The sequence below is a fragment of the Quercus robur genome, chromosome 12, assembly GCF_932294415.1.
Source record: "Quercus robur chromosome 12, dhQueRobu3.1, whole genome shotgun sequence".
In the NCBI taxonomy this organism is placed as follows: Eukaryota; Viridiplantae; Streptophyta; class Magnoliopsida; order Fagales; family Fagaceae; genus Quercus; species Quercus robur.
In genome coordinates this window covers 42806003-42825715 of record NC_065545.1, presented here as the reverse complement: position 1 = coordinate 42825715, position 19713 = coordinate 42806003, and the positions used below count along the sequence as shown (strand labels likewise).

The window sequence follows — 19713 nt, the reverse complement described above, 5'->3', positions numbered from 1 at the left end:
TACACTTGAAAAAGGAATTAGTGAATGCATGAGGAAAAGTCATCCCTAATAATCTCGTCCGTCCTTAATAAAGGATGGACGAGTTTATTGGACAACGTGTTGGACTTTGGACAACTTTGATTTCCACCGAGCGTAAGGGACGAGTTGAACTGCTATGAGCTGAGTTCTGCATTAACCATTATGGAACACAGGTCCAAATAAGGTAACTTCCATGGCGGTTATGGAAGTTACCCCCAAATCCTCCGGACTCCTCGACAATAGGAACGGTTATTAAACAGATAACCGTTTCACACATGCTATATATGCATTCATCGATGAGAAGGTAAAGGTCATTCAGACACTTTTTTTAGAAATTACTTCATTTTTACTTGGAATCGCAAATCCACTGACTTTATCATCGGAGGACTTTTGGCCGGTCCCCACCGGTCCCCTCTGACTTAGTATTTGTTTCAGGATTAAGCTCTAAGATTCTTCTCAAAAAAAAAAAAAAAAAGGATCAAGCTCTAAGATCATTAGTGCCCGAGACTTTCAATCTACTGATTTCTAAGGAATCCCAAGCACACCAGAGGTATACCCCTCGTCCGTAGAGCTCTCCCCACTACTATGACTACTGTTACTTGAATCACCATTACTAGTTGTATCATAATACTCGTCTATAGCTTTCTCTGTACTATCGCTAGACGAGGAAATAATAGTTTAAGACATTTTTTGGAAACCAAATACCTAAAGACGAGAAGGAAGAGAGTACCTGGCTCTAGACGAGAGAGGACTATGGACGCGGAGAGACTTCTAGACGAAGAAATACTTCAGAAATGCGAAGGGTAGGGGAGGAATTTCACTATTTATAGACATCTGACCTGGGTATTCGAAACGGCACGATCAACCAGGATATGACACATGGCTGACCCCTCGAAAAAATAAATCGACGAGACTGGACATCAGTGAAACTACGACACATGGCATGTACAGTTGATATTAAATGCATAAATCCTTTAGATGACCCATATGGACAAGGGGGCAACTGATGGTGTTACAAAAAAACCACCAACTCCTAATCTTGTCCATATGGCTCGTCCAATGAAAGACCAATTAAGGCGAACCAAGCGTATGTAGTGATCGTCCCAATAATGACCTCGTCCATCTTTAAACAGACGAGGCCCCTTAAGAAGCTTGTCCGTCCTTAGAAACGTTTGGATGGACTAGATCTACACTTGAAAAAGGAATTAGTGAATGCATGAGGAAAAGTCATCCCTAATAATCTCGTCCGTCCTTAATAAAGGATGGACGAGTTTATTGGACAACGTGTTGGACTTTGGACAACTTTGATTTCCACCGAGCGTAAGGGACGAGTTGAACTGCTATGAGCTGAGTTCTGCATTAACCATTATGGAACACAGGTCCAAATAAGGTAACTTCCATGGCGGTTATGGAAGTTACCCCCAAATCCTCCGGACTCCTCGACAATAGGAACGGTTATTAAACAGATAACCGTTTCACACATGCTATATATGCATTCATCGATGAGAAGGTAAAGGTCATTCAGACACTTTTTTTAGAAATTACTTCATTTTTACTTGGAATCGCAAATCCACTGACTTTATCATCGGAGGACTTTTGGCCGGTCCCCACCGGTCCCCTCTGACTTAGTATTTGTTTCAGGATTAAGCTCTAAGATTCTTCTCAAAAAAAAAAAAAAAAAAAGGATCAAGCTCTAAGATCATTAGTGCCCGAGACTTTCAATCTACTGATTTCTAAGGAATCCCAAGCACACCAGAGGTATACCCCTCGTCCGTAGAGCTCTCCCCACTACTATGACTACTGTTACTTGAATCACCATTACTAGTTGTATCATAATACTCGTCTATAGCTTTCTCTGTACTATCGCTAGACGAGGAAATAATAGTTTAAGACATTTTTTGGAAACCAAATACCTAAAGACGAGAAGGAAGAGAGTACCTGGCTCTAGACGAGAGAGGACTATGGACGCGGAGAGACTTCTAGACGAAGAAATACTTCAGAAATGCGAAGGGTAGGGGAGGAATTTCACTATTTATAGACATCTGACCTGGGTATTCGAAACGGCACGATCAACCAGGATATGACACATGGCTGACCCCTCGAAAAAATAAATCGACGAGACTGGACATCAGTGAAACTACGACACATGGCATGTACAGTTGATATTAAATGCATAAATCCTTTAGATGACCCATATGGACAAGGGGGCAACTGATGGTGTTACAAAAAAACCACCAACTCCTAATCTTGTCCATATGGCTCGTCCAATGAAAGACCAATTAAGGCGAACCAAGCGTATGTAGTGATCGTCCCAATAATGACCTCGTCCATCTTTAAACAGACGAGGCCCCTTAAGAAGCTTGTCCGTCCTTAGAAACGTTTGGATGGACTAGATCTACACTTGAAAAAGGAATTAGTGAATGCATGAGGAAAAGTCATCCCTAATAATCTCGTCCGTCCTTAATAAAGGATGGACGAGTTTATTGGACAACGTGTTGGACTTTGGACAACTTTGATTTCCACCGAGCGTAAGGGACGAGTTGAACTGCTATGAGCTGAGTTCTGCATTAACCATTATGGAACACAGGTCCAAATAAGGTAACTTCCATGGCGGTTATGGAAGTTACCCCCAAATCCTCCGGACTCCTCGACAATAGGAACGGTTATTAAACAGATAACCGTTTCACACATGCTATATATGCATTCATCGATGAGAAGGTAAAGGTCATTCAGACACTTTTTTTAGAAATTACTTCATTTTTACTTGGAATCGCAAATCCACTGACTTTATCATCGGAGGACTTTTGGCCGGTCCCCACCGGTCCCCTCTGACTTAGTATTTGTTTCAGGATTAAGCTCTAAGATTCTTCTCAAAAAAAAAAAAAAAAAAGGATCAAGCTCTAAGATCATTAGTGCCCGAGACTTTCAATCTACTGATTTCTAAGGAATCCCAAGCACACCAGAGGTATACCCCTCGTCCGTAGAGCTCTCCCCACTACTATGACTACTGTTACTTGAATCACCATTACTAGTTGTATCATAATACTCGTCTATAGCTTTCTCTGTACTATCGCTAGACGAGGAAATAATAGTTTAAGACATTTTTTGGAAACCAAATACCTAAAGACGAGAAGGAAGAGAGTACCTGGCTCTAGACGAGAGAGGACTATGGACGCGGAGAGACTTCTAGACGAAGAAATACTTCAGAAATGTGAAGGGTAGGGGAGGAATTTCACTATTTATAGACATCTGACCTGGGTATTCGAAACGGCACGATCAACCAGGATATGACACATGGCTGACCCCTCGAAAAAATAAATCGACGAGACTGGACATCAGTGAAACTACGACACATGGCATGTACAGTTGATATTAAATGCATAAATCCTTTAGACGACCCATATGGACAAGGGGGCAACTGATGGTGTTACAAAAAAACCACCAACTCCTAATCTTGTCCATATGGCTCGTCCAATGAAAGACCAATTAAGGCGAACCAAGCGTATGTAGTGATCGTCCCAATAATGACCTCGTCCATCTTTAAACAGACGAGGCCCCTTAAGAAGCTTGTCCGTCCTTAGAAACGTTTGGATGGACTAGATCTACACTTGAAAAAGGAATTAGTGAATGCATGAGGAAAAGTCATCCCTAATAATCTCGTCCGTCCTTAATAAAGGATGGACGAGTTTATTGGACAACGTGTTGGACTTTGGACAACTTTGATTTCCACCGAGCGTAAGGGACGAGTTGAACTGCTATGAGCTGAGTTCTGCATTAACCATTATGGAACACAGGTCCAAATAAGGTAACTTCCATGGCGGTTATGGAAGTTACCCCCAAATCCTCCGGACTCCTCGACAATAGGAACGGTTATTAAACAGATAACCGTTTCACACATGCTATATATGCATTCATCGATGAGAAGGTAAAGGTCATTCAGACACTTTTTTTAGAAATTACTTCATTTTTACTTGGAATCGCAAATCCACTGACTTTATCATCGGAGGACTTTTGGCCGGTCCCCACCGGTCCCCTCTGACTTAGTATTTGTTTCAGGATTAAGCTCTAAGATTCTTCTCAAAAAAAAAAAAAAAAAGGATCAAGCTCTAAGATCATTAGTGCCCGAGACTTTCAATCTACTGATTTCTAAGGAATCCCAAGCACACCAGAGGTATACCCCTCGTCCGTAGAGCTCTCCCCACTACTATGACTACTGTTACTTGAATCACCATTACTAGTTGTATCATAATACTCGTCTATAGCTTTCTCTGTACTATCGCTAGACGAGGAAATAATAGTTTAAGACATTTTTTGGAAACCAAATACCTAAAGACGAGAAGGAAGAGAGTACCTGGCTCTAGACGAGAGAGGACTATGGACGCGGAGAGACTTCTAGACGAAGAAATACTTCAGAAATGTGAAGGGTAGGGGAGGAATTTCACTATTTATAGACATCTGACCTGGGTATTCGAAACGGCACGATCAACCAGGATATGACACGTGGCTAACCCCTCGAAAAAATAAATCGACGAGACTAGACATCAGTGAAACTACAACACATGGCATGTACAGTTGACATTAAATGCACAAATCCTTTAGACGACCCATATGGACAAGGGGGCAACTGATGGTGTTACAAAAAAACCACCAACTCCTGATCTCGTCCATATGGCTGGTCCAAGGAAATTCCTCAACTTCCCTTACCTTATGAGATTCTCAATCTGCTGCTTTAAATCAAAACACTCGTCTGTATCATGCCCATGATCCCTATGGAAGCGATAATACTTATTCCTATTGCGCTTATTGGGATCTCCCTTCATTTTCTCTGTGCCACTTCAAGGAAGGATCATCCTTGATTTGCATAAGGACTTGCTCAAGTGGCATGTTCAAAGAGGTATACTGTTGATTCCGTTCTGAAGAGCCAGGCTTCTTATTATCTCAGTATGTCCTTTCTTCCATCTGTCCCTTCTTTGGACGAAAGCCTTGCTCGGAATAACGATTAGGGTTTGCTTCTATTCTCTCAGATCTCTTCCTCTTCTTAGCAATGATCGCGTCTTCTGCATTCATAAAATTTTGGGCCGAATAGACGAGTTCAGCCATGGACTAAGGCTCTTTTTCATAGAGTTTATGTATGAATAAGTCTGAATTCACCCCATTATGGAAGGCTGCCAATAAAAGCTTGTCATCTACCTCGTCCACGCTCAGGGCTTCTCTGTTGAAACAAGTGATGAATGACCGCAGGCTCTCATTCTCTCCTTGTTCTATGGTTAACAAGCTGGACAAGGAACGCTTATATCTTTGTCCCCCAATGAAATTATTAACAAACAACTTGCTCAACTTTTCAAAAGAACTTACCGAATTCGAGGGTATTTTGCTGAATCAGACTCGTGCTAGACCTTTAAGGGTGGTAGGGAAGGCTCTACACATGATTTCATCAGGGACCCCTTGAAGGTGCATTGTTGTCTTGAAAGTAGCAATGTGGTCAAATGGGTCACACGTTGCATCATATGAATCCAGAGAAGGCAACTTGAACTTTGATGGTAGAGGGTGACCGTTGATGGAAGCCGTAAAGGGGGAATCAGTTCTGTGGACCAAATCTTCTATAGGATTCGCCCTTCTCATATTCTCTTTCATTTCTTCTATGACTTTCTTCATTTGGTCCATCTCCTCTTTCAAGTGTGGTACCGTTCATGAAGTGGTGCCTCTTAACTGACTTCCAATTTCAGTATTTTCTCTATCATCATGACTCTGTGTTTGTCCTCCTCTTTCATGTTCTTCATGTGTCTGCCTTCTCAGATTAATCTCCATTCTTAACTCTTGGTTTTGGCGAGTTAACTCCGCCATTGCAGCCGCCATAGATTGCACATGTTGGACAGATGATGTCTGCATGACCGATGCAGATTGGCGATCGCGATGGGGGTTGCTTGAAGCGTCTCTGCTTCCCTGATGGCCTGGGCTAGTAACCCTCAATTTGGTCCGAACCATCCAACCTTTTGTCACGGAAAAGAAAACTGCAAAACAATCTCCTTCCCACAGACGGCGCCAGTTGATGATTCCTTAGAAATCAATAAGTTGAAAGTCTTAGGCGTTGATGATCTTAGAGCTTGATCCTGAAAACAAATACTAAGTCAGAGGGGACCGGCCAAAAGTCCTCCGATGATAAAGTCAGTGGATTTGCGATTCCAAGTAAAAAGGAAGTAATTTCTGAAAAAAGTGTCTAAATGACCTTTACCTTCTCATCGATGAATGCTTATATAGCATGTGTGAACGGTTCTCTGTTTAATAACTGTTCCTATTGTTGAGGAGTTCGGAGGATTCGGGGATAACTTCCATAACCGCCATGGAAGTTACCTTATTTGGACCTGTGTTCCATAATGGTTAATGCAAAACTCAGCTCATAGCAATTCAACTTGTCCCTTACGCTCGATGGAAATCAAAGTTGTCCAAAGTCCAACACGTTGTCCAATAAACTCGTTCATCCTTTATTAAGGACGGACGAGGTTATTTGGGACGACTTTTCCTCATGCATTCACTTCTTCCTAATTCCCTTTTCAAGTGTAGATCTTGTCCGTCCAAATGTTTCTAAGGACGGACAAGGTCATTACTGGGACAATCACTACATACGCTTGGTTCGCTCTAATTGGTCTTTCATTGGACGAGCCATATGGATGAGATCAGGAGTTGGTGGTTTTTTTGTAACACCATCAAGTTATAATTTGAATCGATCATTAAAATTACTTTTTTACTCTACTAATAACAACCTATAACAACCTACCACCTATAATTTGGTGTTAAACTGTTGTGGACATAACATTTCTTTTAAAATAAATAATAAAACTCATTCAAAATGTCCCAAAACTTTTGATAATTGAGTTTTAATCACAAAAACTTTTAAAACTTTGGTATTGAAGTTTCTTTTAAAGTAAAACATTTTGATATTTTTAATGTACTTGTAATGAATCTTATGCTATAATTATGTCTTACAACTTATAATACTTACATAGGGTCGTATATTCCAAACACAACAGCCCAACTTATATTATTAAAGAAAAAAATTATAGTAAATTAGTAAAATAATATAAAATACATAATTAAATTTCTAAAAACTTTACTTATATTATTAAAGGGAAAAAAATTATGGTAAATTAGTAAAATAATATAAAATACATAATCAAATCTCTTTTAAATTTATAAAAACTCTTAGTAGTAGAATTTTAATTCAAGAGTATTTTTTTATTTTTTATTAACTTTGATAATAGAGTATCACTTAAAGTAAATATTTGAATTATTTTTATATGTTTATGATTTGTGAAATGACATAAGAAGGGGAAAAAAATTATAAAAAAGGTGATAGCATCTACTTGGTACACCCACAATGTATAGAACAAAACTTTTATCATATGGTATATGATATGATTTGGACATGAACTTATATGATATAATTTTATAGTGAATGTTTTGATGATAATTATCATATAATTTTACCATTCTTATATAGTGTATCAGTATCTTATACATTCACCCCAAATGAATTTTTGTGTTTAGATAGCTTTTTAATCAAATTGTAGTTAATAGAGACTCACTGAAAGAATGAATCAAAATGATTTAAAAAGCTAGTTGTTTTAACTATAAACCCTTTAAATTTATGGTTTTAATTTAAAATCATCTCAAACTATAATGGAATAATTGTGTAATTTATTCGAGCCTTTAATAAGCTTAGGAATCATGCACCTTTTGTTGCATTTGAGAATATAAACACTTGGTGTAGCCATGATTTTTAAGACCAATTTTTATTGTATAGTATATGATATGATATGCAAGTTACATATTAATTGTATTAATCGATACTAATCAATTATAACATTTCCTTTATGTTGTAGTCACATGGGGCATAATTCAACTTTTATCTTATTCTTATAACAAGGAAAATGAAGATTAAAGTGTGGATAGAAGTTTTTAATCACTCATCAAATTGTTGTAGAAGGTTAATGTGGGGACTCAAAAGTCCAATAGAACTCTTATGTGAGGTGGGGTGAGGGAGAACCAAATCTTGACAAAATTCTACATTGCCTAAATAGGGAAAGGTCTCACACCTTATATGAAGGCCTAAAACTCTAATTGGTGTGAAGCCTTTTAAAACCTTAAGGGATAAGATTGCGTGACACTCCTAAAGACTAAAGAGAACGATATCATGTCCATGATGAGTCGGGGCATGACAATTAAGGTGAATGGTAATTTAATATTTTGATACAAATACAACCTAGTAAACAAAAAATTAAAATCAAAATAGTATAATTCTGCAAGTGAAAATAACTAGGTTAATAGGAGTGGGTTCATTTAAAATAAATGGGTTGGGTTTGGTATAATCTTAAAATTTGAGGCATTTAGATTTTTTTTTTTTTTTTTTTGGCTATAAAATATGATGTGGATGCTCTTTCTTTCTTTTTTGATGATTATAATGTTGATGTGGATTTTTTTATAATCACAATGTTGATGTTTCTTTTTTAAATGTTAATTAAATATATTTATATTGTTTTATTAGGTACATGTGTGCTAATGGTACAATCCATCAACCACGTAAACACTTCTGTCACAAGATAACTACAAGGATTAAAATGATAGCAAGTATAATAATTCAATGATCAAATTGAATGATATGAAAATATAAGGACCAAAAAGGTATTTCTAGATTTTTTTTAATTATTTAGTTTTTTAGTTCCAAGGTATACTCTGTACTATTAGAATTAGATTAATTTGTTTCTAAAAAAATTAGATTAATTTGAAGTTTGGTTGAGTACTACTGGACATCTGGAAAGGCCTGATGTCAGGTGTAATTTTGCATGGCGGTTTAAAAGAAAAGAAAAACGAGGGAGTATACTATCTATATTGAGTGTAGTCCAGAAATTAAGGATATAAGGTTAGCGTTCTCTTCCTTCCTCTCTATCATCAAATTATTATATTTTCTTCTTGATTCTTTTTTGTACATTCTTGTCTAATATGCTCTACTTTTCACTTTCTTAGCTACTAATCCTGTTTAGGGTTCAGATGTGTTGCCTGCTTTCTAATTTTATTTGAAATTTTAATAAAAAAAGATTTACTTGGCAATTGGTTTTAACAAACTATGTAAACTATGTAGAGGAGTAGGAAACACTACGAGAGTGAGTGAGTGATAGACAATAATTATGGGATTTCACCTATATGTTTAGGCATTGTCACTAGTACTTATGAAGTGAGTTTATGAAAACAAATATCACAAAAAAGGATGATGGCCCAACAATGCTAGATGAGATATTAAATGAAACCCAAAATTTGTTTTGACATGATCCTTGTTGTGGCAATACGTTTTTGATTTCCTAAATTATTTTTGATGGCCAGTGATAGAAATGCAAATGTGGCATATTACATGGAATGGTCAAGTGGTTGTATAAATTTGGGTTGAATCTTTTGTGAAATTCCTATATATGCTATTAACATGTAGCAAGAGGGAGAAGATAAAAGCTAGTTTCCCCCTTTTGAAAAGCCATGGTTTTCAAGCTAAAAATTATTACAATTCCTTGATTGTAATAAAGATTCTACAGCAAAATTGGTATCAGAGCACATTAAAGAAATTACATCAAAGTTCAAACAAATCTAATTTAGGATGTAATTATACAAAAAATTATGGAAATAAGAATTGATTGGATGGGGCTTTAGCTATTTGAAGGAGGAAGAGTTGTTTTGATAAAGAATACCCACTCAAAATTACCAATTTATTTTCTGTCTCTTTTTCATATCCCAATTGATATAGTTAAGCGTATTGAAAAATTTTCTATGGATGATAAATTAAAATTCGACCTAGGATGCTAGTCTGAAATTTGTGCACCCATTTAACTTGGAGACTTTGGTATTAGGAATTTGTTAATGTTTAATTGGGGACTATTGGGGAAGTGGCTTTGGAGGTTATGGGATAGGTTTATGGAAAAATATAAGGAGGGGATGGGGTGTTCTCCAAATTTTCCAGATTTGATGTTGGAAATGGCACATATCTTGTTTCTAGCATGATGATATCAATTTTATGAGATGTATGCAAGATTGGGGGGTGGGCTCACTATCATATTTTCAGGATGTGTTATACTCAACTAATTTGAGGTGGGTGGTTAAAAGATAAGTTGTGTTGGATTCTTTTCAAAAGCCATACTTTTGAGATAAAAACTTTTTATAGAGTTGTGTGCTCTAAGGAAGGTTCCTATTGTCCTTTGAAGAATATTTGGATGAAAAAGGAACAAATGAGAGTTAGTTTCTTTGTATTAATAAAAGCATTGAGGAAAACTGGGGAGACTACAGATCATTTACTTCTCCATTATGGAGTAACTAATGCACTTTGATTATGAATTATGATCCTTTGTTTGTTCAGGTGGGAATGTCTAAACGTGTGGTGGATCCGTTTAGCTTGTTGGAGAGGGAAGTTTGGTAGACACCACAATGCATGCATATAGAATGCTATCCCTTCGTCTTATGTTGGGTATTTGGAGAGAAAGAAATGCTTGGAGCTTTGAAGATTGTGAGAAATCAACCTAGGAGTCCAAGCTTATACCGATGAAGACTTGATAAGATTGGATGGTTAGCGGCTAGGAAGCACCTGCAAGGATACATGCACGAGTACAAACATAGTACAGAAACACAACAATTTTTGAAAAAGTAAGATACGAGTACGGCGATGATATGTATATTAATTAATTATAAAGCTTATAAAATTTGTTTTATAACAAAAAATAATTGTTTTAAAATTATTTTAGAAGAATATTAAAGCCTAGCCAATAATATAAATATATATATATATATATATATAAATGCTAACTGTCTACCCTAATAATAAAAAATAAAAACTATGTTATGTATTTATTATTTTGTTTAACATTCATTAACAACAATCACTATGTACGCATTTGGATACGTGTTTCATTGCTCACATCTGTGTTTTCTTTTTTCTTTTTTTGGGACCAGTGCCTCTTTCACTATTCATGAAACATGAACACTGCAGTAAGGCAAATGAATAGTATTTTGTTAGTCTGAATAGTAATCTGAAATTATTTTTTTATTGTTTTCAATTTTCAACAAAATAGAGTTTATTTGGCGAGCCATCTCAAACTCACATTTTCATATTTTAAACAATATTACAAATATTTTCACACACTTTTTTACATACATGTATTTAAAAAAATTACAAATAATATTACCCAATCTTCTCTACCAAATAGCCCAAATACCCGTAGCAGTATCCAAACGCCTATACATTGAAATTCTTTAAAAAGAATTTAAAATTTTTTTGAAACATCTCCCAAAGTACCCAATTCACAAGGGGGCAAAAGGGGGAAAACTGTAAAATATGTAAGGGCATATTTGGCAGAAGAAAAAGAAGAAGAGGGAAAGAAGATTGGCTGATCAGCTCTCCCGAAGAAGAAGAAGAAGAAGAAGAAGAAGAGGCAGAGAAGATCGGCGTGATAGAGTGAGACTGAGAGACGGAGGGAGAGGAAATTGATTTTGGGTGCAAGGGATGCTCTCAAAACGCAGCGTTTTTCAGGTTAGGATTTTTACTTTTTTTTTTCTTTCCCCTCTCCTCGCCGTGTCCTCGCCTTGTCCCGGCCGTGTCGGATTATTAAAAAAAAAAAAAAAAAAGAAACGACACGCCTGCAGCCGTGTTCCAGGCGTACGCGTACGACACGGGTACGGCAGGCAAATGGCCGTGTCCGTGCTTTATTGGGTAGCAGTAGCAGTAGCAGTGTGTGTTTTTCTTTGTCTAACTTGAGTGAGTCTATTGAGTAGTATTGACCCATTTAATTTACTTTTTCTCAAGTTTATCTTGTATACTTCCTTCCTATGTACATGGGCTACGCCTCTTCTTCACACAACTTATATAAGATTCTTTCAGTATGCCCCTAAAACTTTTTTTCTTTTTCCTTTTTTGGGGTACCATGTACTCTATTTGGGACACTTTTTACCTCCCCTATGGCTATGATTTGCTGTATGAGGAATTTGATCATGTGGAAAGTGCCAATATCACCTAATGAGAAATAGAATGTTGGTATCTGGGCTCTTTTTTTTTTTTTTTTTTTAATAAAAATATTAAATTTCTATTATCCAATTGATTTGAGAGATCATCAAAACTTTAATTGGTTTATGCAGGAATTTGTTTTCTGGAGCCCATTTTAATTTGGACTGGAGGTATCTGAGTTTGAACATATTGATGATATTTAGACACAGAACAGAATGGTGTATTTGTTTTTGTCAGAGCCCATATGGGATGGGGATGGGGATGGGGATGTAGATGACTCTTCCTGTATTAGAATCTCTCTCTTGAATAAATTGGAATCAGTCATTTGCTCATTCTTGATGACGTCTGAAGGTCGGTCAGAGGCTCGACTATGGCTTTGTAAGACTATAGCAGGCATGAGTTCTGTCACTTCCTACCATCAGCGCGAGTTATTTGTTAATCTGTTGAGATCTAATAAGTCACCAAAGCGGGCCTTGTTAGCATCTCAACTCCTGCAATTGATATTTGAGAAAAGGCCACAGATAATGGGCTCCATCATTGCCAAGAAAAGTTACATGCTAAAGAAGTTTTTTGAAGGTTAGTCCACGTTACTAATTGTGCCCATCTCATTTTCAAAGAAAAATGAAATCAACAAGAATTGCATTTTATTCTCCGTGTTTTGTAGCCTCAGTTTCTTCTTGTGGAATATTATCATCTACATCCCCTTTCTTGTAGCTTTATGTCTTACTGTTCAGTTATGTATTCATTTAGAAATTTCTTGTGAACTTTCCTATCTTTGTAGAATTATTTTTGCCTGGTCATTAGGAGAGTATGAGTGACTACTTTGAGGCTGGCACATATATTGTAATGTTCCTTTATTATTTACATGCATTAAAATGTGAGGCAGAAGCCAAGAGCCTTGTGGTTTAGTAGGATTGCCTGGTCTCTCCATGGGGAAAACCTGGGTTTGGATCCTCCTTCCCCCCACTCGTAAGGAATTTATTTAAAAAAATAAAAAATAAAAAATTTATGTATAAACTTTTATAATTCATATAATTTGAGTTTTCTTTTTCAAAGTTCTGATTGTGCTATAATTGCTGAACAAGGCAGGAAATTCTAGACGTATATTGCTATGGTTTTCTAATTTTGCTGCCGGTGGTGGAGTGGAGCACAGAAAAGGTGCTAAGGCACTATCCCAATTTGCTTTTGTAAATCGTGATATCTGTTGGGAGGAGCTTGAATGGAAGGGAAAACATGGACAGTCGCCTGCTATGGTTGCTACAAAGCCCCATTACTTTCTAGATTTGGATGTCCAACTAACTGTTGAGAATTTCCTGGAAAATGTTCCTGAATTTTGGTCATCCAATGAATTCGCTGAGTCAGTCAAAGATGGTGAAATTTTGTTCATTGATAGAGAATTCTTTTTACAGTATTTTGTTGATTTGATGTACAAAGAGGATTCAAAAGATGTATGGGAAGTCATAAACAAGTTCCTAATTGAGGAATCTTTCTCTTCTTTGTGTCACCGCCTTCTTATTGTTCTTGAAGAGAGGGACTTGAATAATTTCCTGGTATTGCTTGGTAAACTTCTCAACCCCAAACTGGAACCTAAGAATTTTAGTAATTCATCTTACTTGTTTGAGGTTATACTTTCTAAGTGCAGTGACTGTGGATCAATTGATCAGATGCTATTGTTAAATGCGGTTATTAATCAAGGACGCCAACTTCTTCGGCTTCTACGTGATGAAGAAGGCCAGGAGGAACATGCAAAAATTAAAGACATTGTGTCACAGATATGTGCAATACCAAGCAATGCCAATAGTTTGGTGCCCATTTTTATGAAGTGCTTCAAAACAAAGACCGTTAAAGCAATAAAATGGCTAGGGCTTCAGTCTTGGGTTTTGTACTATAGATTGTCAGAGGATTGCCAGACTCCCGAGTCTTGGGAATCATTATTTAAGGATAATGATATAGGTTTTCGCACATCGAATAAGTATGAATTGCTACATCATGATGATTTATCTGAAAAAAGTGGTTCTGATTTGGATCATAAAGCATCAGTTAGAGTTAAGCACAGGAAGAAAGGAAAAAGAAAGAGAAGAAAAAAAAACTTTTCTCATGATGACACTTATGACATTGAGCTACCAGATTTTGATACTACAAACAGGGTGCTGGGTTTGCAAGCCAATGCTGGAAGTTGGTTGCTCTGTATTGATGGGTATTCTGTGTCTTGGAGCAGTGTAAGTTCATCACTTCATCTCTTACCTCAATTATTAAGCTTTACACTTGGTTTTACTGTTGACCTTTTGGAATATTAAGTTTCTCCAATGTGTGAAAATGTCTATATTTACAATTATGTAAAACAACATACAGATTCTGTGTGTGTGCACATTATATATTTGATATGTCAAATACTTGCCGCATTAGTAGTTTATAGTTTTCCAAGTAAATTACAGATCAATCCATTCTGTCTGAGAAGATAAATGTGGTTTCTGCTCATCTTTTATCTCATTTTTCATTTTGCTAAAAGTTAGTTTCAGCCATAGATTTTCTTCTTTTCTGTTCTGGTGTTTTGTTTAGATGGGGGGCATTCGCAAATTTTCAATTGAAGCTAAGTTTTTTCAACTAGTGGTGGAGGAAGGGGGAACCTTTTTTGAGTTATTCGAGATTGGTTTGTATGGGAAAAAAAGCACGTCAATGGTTGCTGTCAAACTTGGAGCAAACGGTGTTAGATCGTAATCCTAAACAATTCCTTACGTTCAAAGAGGGCAATACTATGTATATGTTTTAGAAGTGTTCTAATGCTTTGCAAAATATATTGTCATGACTGAACTTAAGGCTGGGGGTTGTAGGAGATTGGTGATCATACCAGAAGGCAAGGTGATGCATGGGTGGAGGGGGTTCGGATTTGAGTTGCAGAGTTTAATTACTCCCAAAAGGCCAGTGAAAATCTCAGATTGTATGCACAAGCAGCCGCACTCTAATGTGCGTCTCTCAATCTTTTGCAGTAGTGATTAGAGGAGAGAAGCAAAAGAATGTTGTGGTTTCAGATTCTAGGCCTCTTGCAATTGACAAGGGAAAAAGCATTGTCAAAGACCCTTCGTTAGTTGTACAAAACACAGTGAGAGCAGTACATGGTGAGAAGGAGATGAACCAGAAAAATTTGCCAGAGGGGTTACCGATGAGCAGCAATTGCAAAAATCATGGGAATCTATAGTATTAAGGAGGGGTTTAACGATTGTGTGCAGTGAAGGAAATAAGAGGCAGGTTCGGTGGGGTTTCACAAAGGAATAGACAATTTTGTCTATTCAGCCAAGTTACTCACAACACATACCCAGATGGACCAAGGTGTTTTAAAAACAAAAGAACAGACAGAAGGTTCAGTTAAGCCCAGTCACGATAATAACATAGGCCTACCTCAAGCCCAACTAAAGGCTGGTGAGTTTATTTTGGCCTGTGATAATTGTGAAGTCCAGATGGGTTTGGGACATCTAGTTATACCATCTGATGCCCATAGTAGTTGGGAATGAGGAGAATCTTCAAAGGCAGCAGCGTCATGGTCACGCACTAGACTTTTATCTCATCGAGTCAATCGAAGCAATCAAGTAGAGTGATTGTCTCGGTGGGGTGTTTGGTGCTTGGGTTGAGATCAGATTTGATGGGAATTACCCTGGAGTTTACTTGCTTGTTGATGTCACTGGATCGGGCAATGCTATGGACTGATTCAATCTTCTATACTGTTAGAGAATTGGTGCATCGGGTGAGAGTGATGGAATCAGCGGTGGTAGTTGATAGCGTGGAGTCACAGGCTTCGTTGGAGGAGTTGGTGAAGTTAGATAGGAAGGAAGGGGTTACAGGGATCACACTTGAGGAGAAGAGGGAGAGGGATAGAGTGATTTCAGAGGTGAAGCAGTTGGCTTTATTGGAGGAAATATTGTTGAGACAGAAGTCTAGAGTCTTATGGCTTAAGGAGGGAGATAATAGCTCAATTTTTATCATTGGATGGCTAATTCACATAAAAGAAATAATTATTTGGGTAATTTAAAGGTGGATGGTGGCTAAGGTGGTTGCTCAAGTGGTGTACTTTTATCAAAATTTATAAGGAGACAAACATGGCGACTAGTGGTGGATGATTTGAATTTTGATACTATTGGGGAATTGGAGAGTGGTTTGCTTGAATGGAGATTTGAGAAGGAAGAAATTATACAGGTTGTGCATGATATGGAGGGGGACAAAGCCTTGGGACCTGATGGATTTATGATGACTTTTTTCCATCATTGTTGAAGGGTTGTGGACAGTGATATTTTAGCATTCTTTGATGAATTTTATGAGTATGGTAAATTTGAGAAGTCCTTGAATGCTTCATCTATTGCTCTTATTCCTAAGAAACATAAAGCGTCTAAAATTAGAAATTTTAGACTGAGTAGTGTATATAAGATGTTGTCTGAGGTCTTGGCATACTGGTTGAGAGGAGTGCTGGATGGCCTTATTTCTGAATCTCAAAATGCATTTGTGGGGGGTTTTCAAATTTTGGATTCAATCTTGGTTGCAAATGAGTGTGTTAATAGTCGTATTTGTAGTAAGATACATTGGGTAATCTGTAAATTGGACATGGAAAAAGTCTATAATCATGTAAACTAGGAAGCCTTGCTTTACTTGTTAGAAAGGATGGGTTTTGGAGTTAGATGGCGACAATGGATCCATACTTGTATCTGTACTGTCTAGTTTTCAGTTTTAGTCAATGGCTTTCCAGCTGGTTTCTTTCCTAATTCGAGAGGTTTAAGGCAAGGGGATCTTTTATCTCCTATGCTTTTCCTTCTGATGATGGAAGTATTTTCCAAGATGCTTAGGCGTATGGAGGAGGCTGGTATTATTAGGGATTTTAAGGTGCGCGGTGTGGGAGGTGATAGTTATGCATATCTCATTTGTTATTTGCAAATAATGCCATTTTGTTCGGTGATACTAGTGTTGAACAGTTTCTTTGTATGAGGATGTTGCTAACTTGTTTCACAGCATTTTCAGGGCTAAAGATTAACATTAGTAAAAATGAGATGGTTCCGGTTGGTGAGGTGAATAATTTGGACTAAAGATTAACATTAGTAAAAGTGAGATGGTTCCGGTTGGTGAGGTTAATAATTTGGATGAGTTAGCAGATGTTTTGGGCTGCAAGATTAGGGTTTTTCCTATGACATATCTTGGTATGCCTTTGGGAGCATGTTACAAGTCGTCCTCTATATGGAACCCAATTTTGGAGAAGTTGGAAAAACGCTTGGCTAGGTGGAAAAAATGCATCTTTCTAAGTGGGTCGCTTGACTTTGCTTAAGAGTATTCTTTCGAGTATCCCCACTTATTTTTTATCTCTGTTCACCATTCCTACTAGGGTGGCTAATAGGATTGAGAAGTCACAGAGGGATTTTCTCTGGGGTGGTTTGGCAGGTGAGCATAAACTTCATTTGGTAGGGTGGGATAAGGTGTGTTATCCTTTTGTTGATGGTGGGCTGGGTATAAGGAAAATTACTACCTTTAATAAAGCTCTTTTGGGTAAGTGGTTGTGGCATTATGGGGTCAAGGAGACAAGATTATGGAAGCGTGTAATCGCATTGAAATTTGGGACGTAATGGGGGTGGTCTTCGAAGTTACGTAGTGGTTCACAAGGGTGTGGTTTATAGCAGGGCATACAGTAAGGTTGGAAGAGTTTTAGCAAGTTGCTTTACTTTGAGATTGGTTTGGGGAGTAGAATCCAATTTTGGCATGACTATTGGTGTGGAGATCAATCGTTGAAAGGAACTTTCCCGAAACTATTTGAAATTGCTACTTATAGGGAGGCATTTGTGGTAGATATGGTGGTGAGCCACACTTTAGAGGAAGGGTGGAATTGGGATATACAGTTCCGGCGTGGTTTTAATTGATGGGAGATGGAGTTGGTGGGGACCTTTGCTCATACATTGGAGTCACTGAGTCCTCCTATTGAGGGTAGAGATAAGATGAGGTGGTGTTTGGGGTCAAAGGGGGATTTTGATATAAAATCCTTTTATGGTGCATTGAGGGGATCTAGCTCTATTACTTTCCCTTGGAAGAGTATTTGGGGTGTGAAGGCTCCACGTCATGTGTTGTTTTTTGTTTGGACAACTGCATGGGGGAAGGTTCTCACAACGGACCATTTGAGGAAAAGAGGCTGCACTATTATGGATTGGTGTTGCCTTTGTAGTTGTAATGGGGAGAGTGGATCATATGCTCCTACATTGTGGTGAGGTATTTCGGTTATGGAGCTTTGCCCTTAGATCTTTTGGTGTTTCTTGGGTTCTACCTAAGAGGGTTACCAACTTGCTGGCCCGTTGGAGGAATTGGTTGGGGAAGCATTTTTCAAATGTTTGGAATTTGGTACCACATTGTGTGATGTGGATTATTTGGAGGGAGAGAAATAATCCCATATTTGTAGATTCGGTGCTTTCTGGTAATAAGCTCTTAGCTTTGTTTGCGACCACTTTGTTTGATTGGTCTTATGCGTGGGGATTTACTTCTACCAAGTCCTTCCGCTGTTTTTAGATTCACTTTGTTCTTGTACATAAGTTGTTTTGTTTTCCTTTGTTGCTTATACATATTTCCTTCTTTTACTTCATCTCTTTGATGGAGTAGTTTCTTTTTAATACAAAATTTTCTTACCTATCCCAAAAAAAAAAAGTGGTTTATGCTCTAATCAGTGAGGTGCAGTCTTAACACCTTTTTTCCATATCTCAAATGAATGACCTATTTTAATTTACTTTCATGTAATGTCACTATAGTTTGTTTGGGATTTTTACTTTCATTTTCTCACCCCTTCTTTTAGCCAATCTAATTCTGTAATCGTTAGGCCTTTTTTTTTTTTTTTTTTTTGTGTGTATAATTACCAGTTTGAATAATTTCCTCTGTAGATTTGATTCCCATGAACTCAATGTAGGTAAAAAATATTGTATGTTAAGACAGATTTTCTGATCATCTTGCTGTTTTCTAGGCGGACTTGCCAGAATATCTTTCTAAACATTGCTTGTCTACGTGGATGAAATGGATTTTTGCCAAGTGGGAATGAAGCCTGCTGGATTTGGATGGATCCACATATTTGTTAGTTTTAAAGTAAATAGTCACATGTAGCACTGAGGGGACAAGGCATGTGGAAAGAGCATGTACTGCTTAAATGGCCAGGGATCACCATAATTTTAACATGTGATAAATGAAATGGCATTCTATCATCAAAGCCGAAGGTGCAGGTAGTGGAGTACGACAGTTACAGCCATTTCTTAATTCAAACAAAAGAAGGTTATTATTGCCTAGTTTTAGAAGGTAGATAGTGCGATGAACAGAAGTCCTAGAAGATCAAAAGAGAGGCCGATATTTCAAGCAAAAGAAAGGATCACTCACATTTATACTCAACTTTTCTAATTATTCTTAAGAGTTAGAGTAGGTGCCTTGTAATCTGCTTGGTGCATTAGTGCAAGTAAGTAGTTATATTTGAATTATCTTAGTTTAATGCATATATATTAGTTGTTTTCTTATGGTTTCTACTTTGATGTGTAGTAGTTTTTTTTTTTTTTTTTTTTTTTTTTTTTTTTTTTTTTTTTTTTTTTTTGTAGTTTAACTTGTAGTATTTTTAGTTTATAAGTTATCGATAACATCATTGTGACTAATCTCAGCAAAGCATGTATTATCGA

General features: G+C 37.3%; 1 protein-coding gene across 2 annotated transcripts; it reads left to right on the top strand.

Annotated features, from left to right (window-relative positions):
- The first annotated feature begins 11344 nt into the window (after nucleotides 1–11344).
- LOC126707945 (uncharacterized) lies at nucleotides 11345–19566 on the top strand. 2 transcript variants are annotated; one of them, XM_050407703.1, is made up of 4 exons: nucleotides 11345–11578; nucleotides 12181–12625; nucleotides 13139–14268; nucleotides 19020–19566. In XM_050407703.1, the coding sequence occupies exons 2-4, from the start codon at nucleotides 12265–12267 to the stop codon at nucleotides 19092–19094; spliced, it is 1566 nt and encodes a 521-aa protein (XP_050263660.1). In that variant the 5' UTR covers nucleotides 11345–11578; nucleotides 12181–12264; the 3' UTR covers nucleotides 19095–19566. The 2 variants fall into 2 exon arrangements, with proteins under 2 accessions (XP_050263660.1, XP_050263661.1); XM_050407704.1 differs by lacking the exon at nucleotides 11345–11578 and adding an exon at nucleotides 12053–12075.
- The last annotated feature ends 147 nt before the right edge of the window (nucleotides 19567–19713 follow it).

Excerpts from the sequence above, each read along its gene's own strand:
- LOC126707945 (XM_050407703.1), top strand. The coding sequence starts at position 12,265 with ATGGTGTATTTGTTTTTGTCAGAGCCCATATGGGATGGGGATGGGGAT. Across the intron at positions 12,626-13,138 it reads GCTAAAGAAGTTTTTTGAAG|GAAATTCTAGACGTATATTG; the intron begins GTTAGTCCACGT and ends TGAACAAGGCAG. Across the intron at positions 14,269-19,019 it reads ATTCTGTGTCTTGGAGCAGT|GCGGACTTGCCAGAATATCT; the intron begins GTAAGTTCATCA and ends GCTGTTTTCTAG.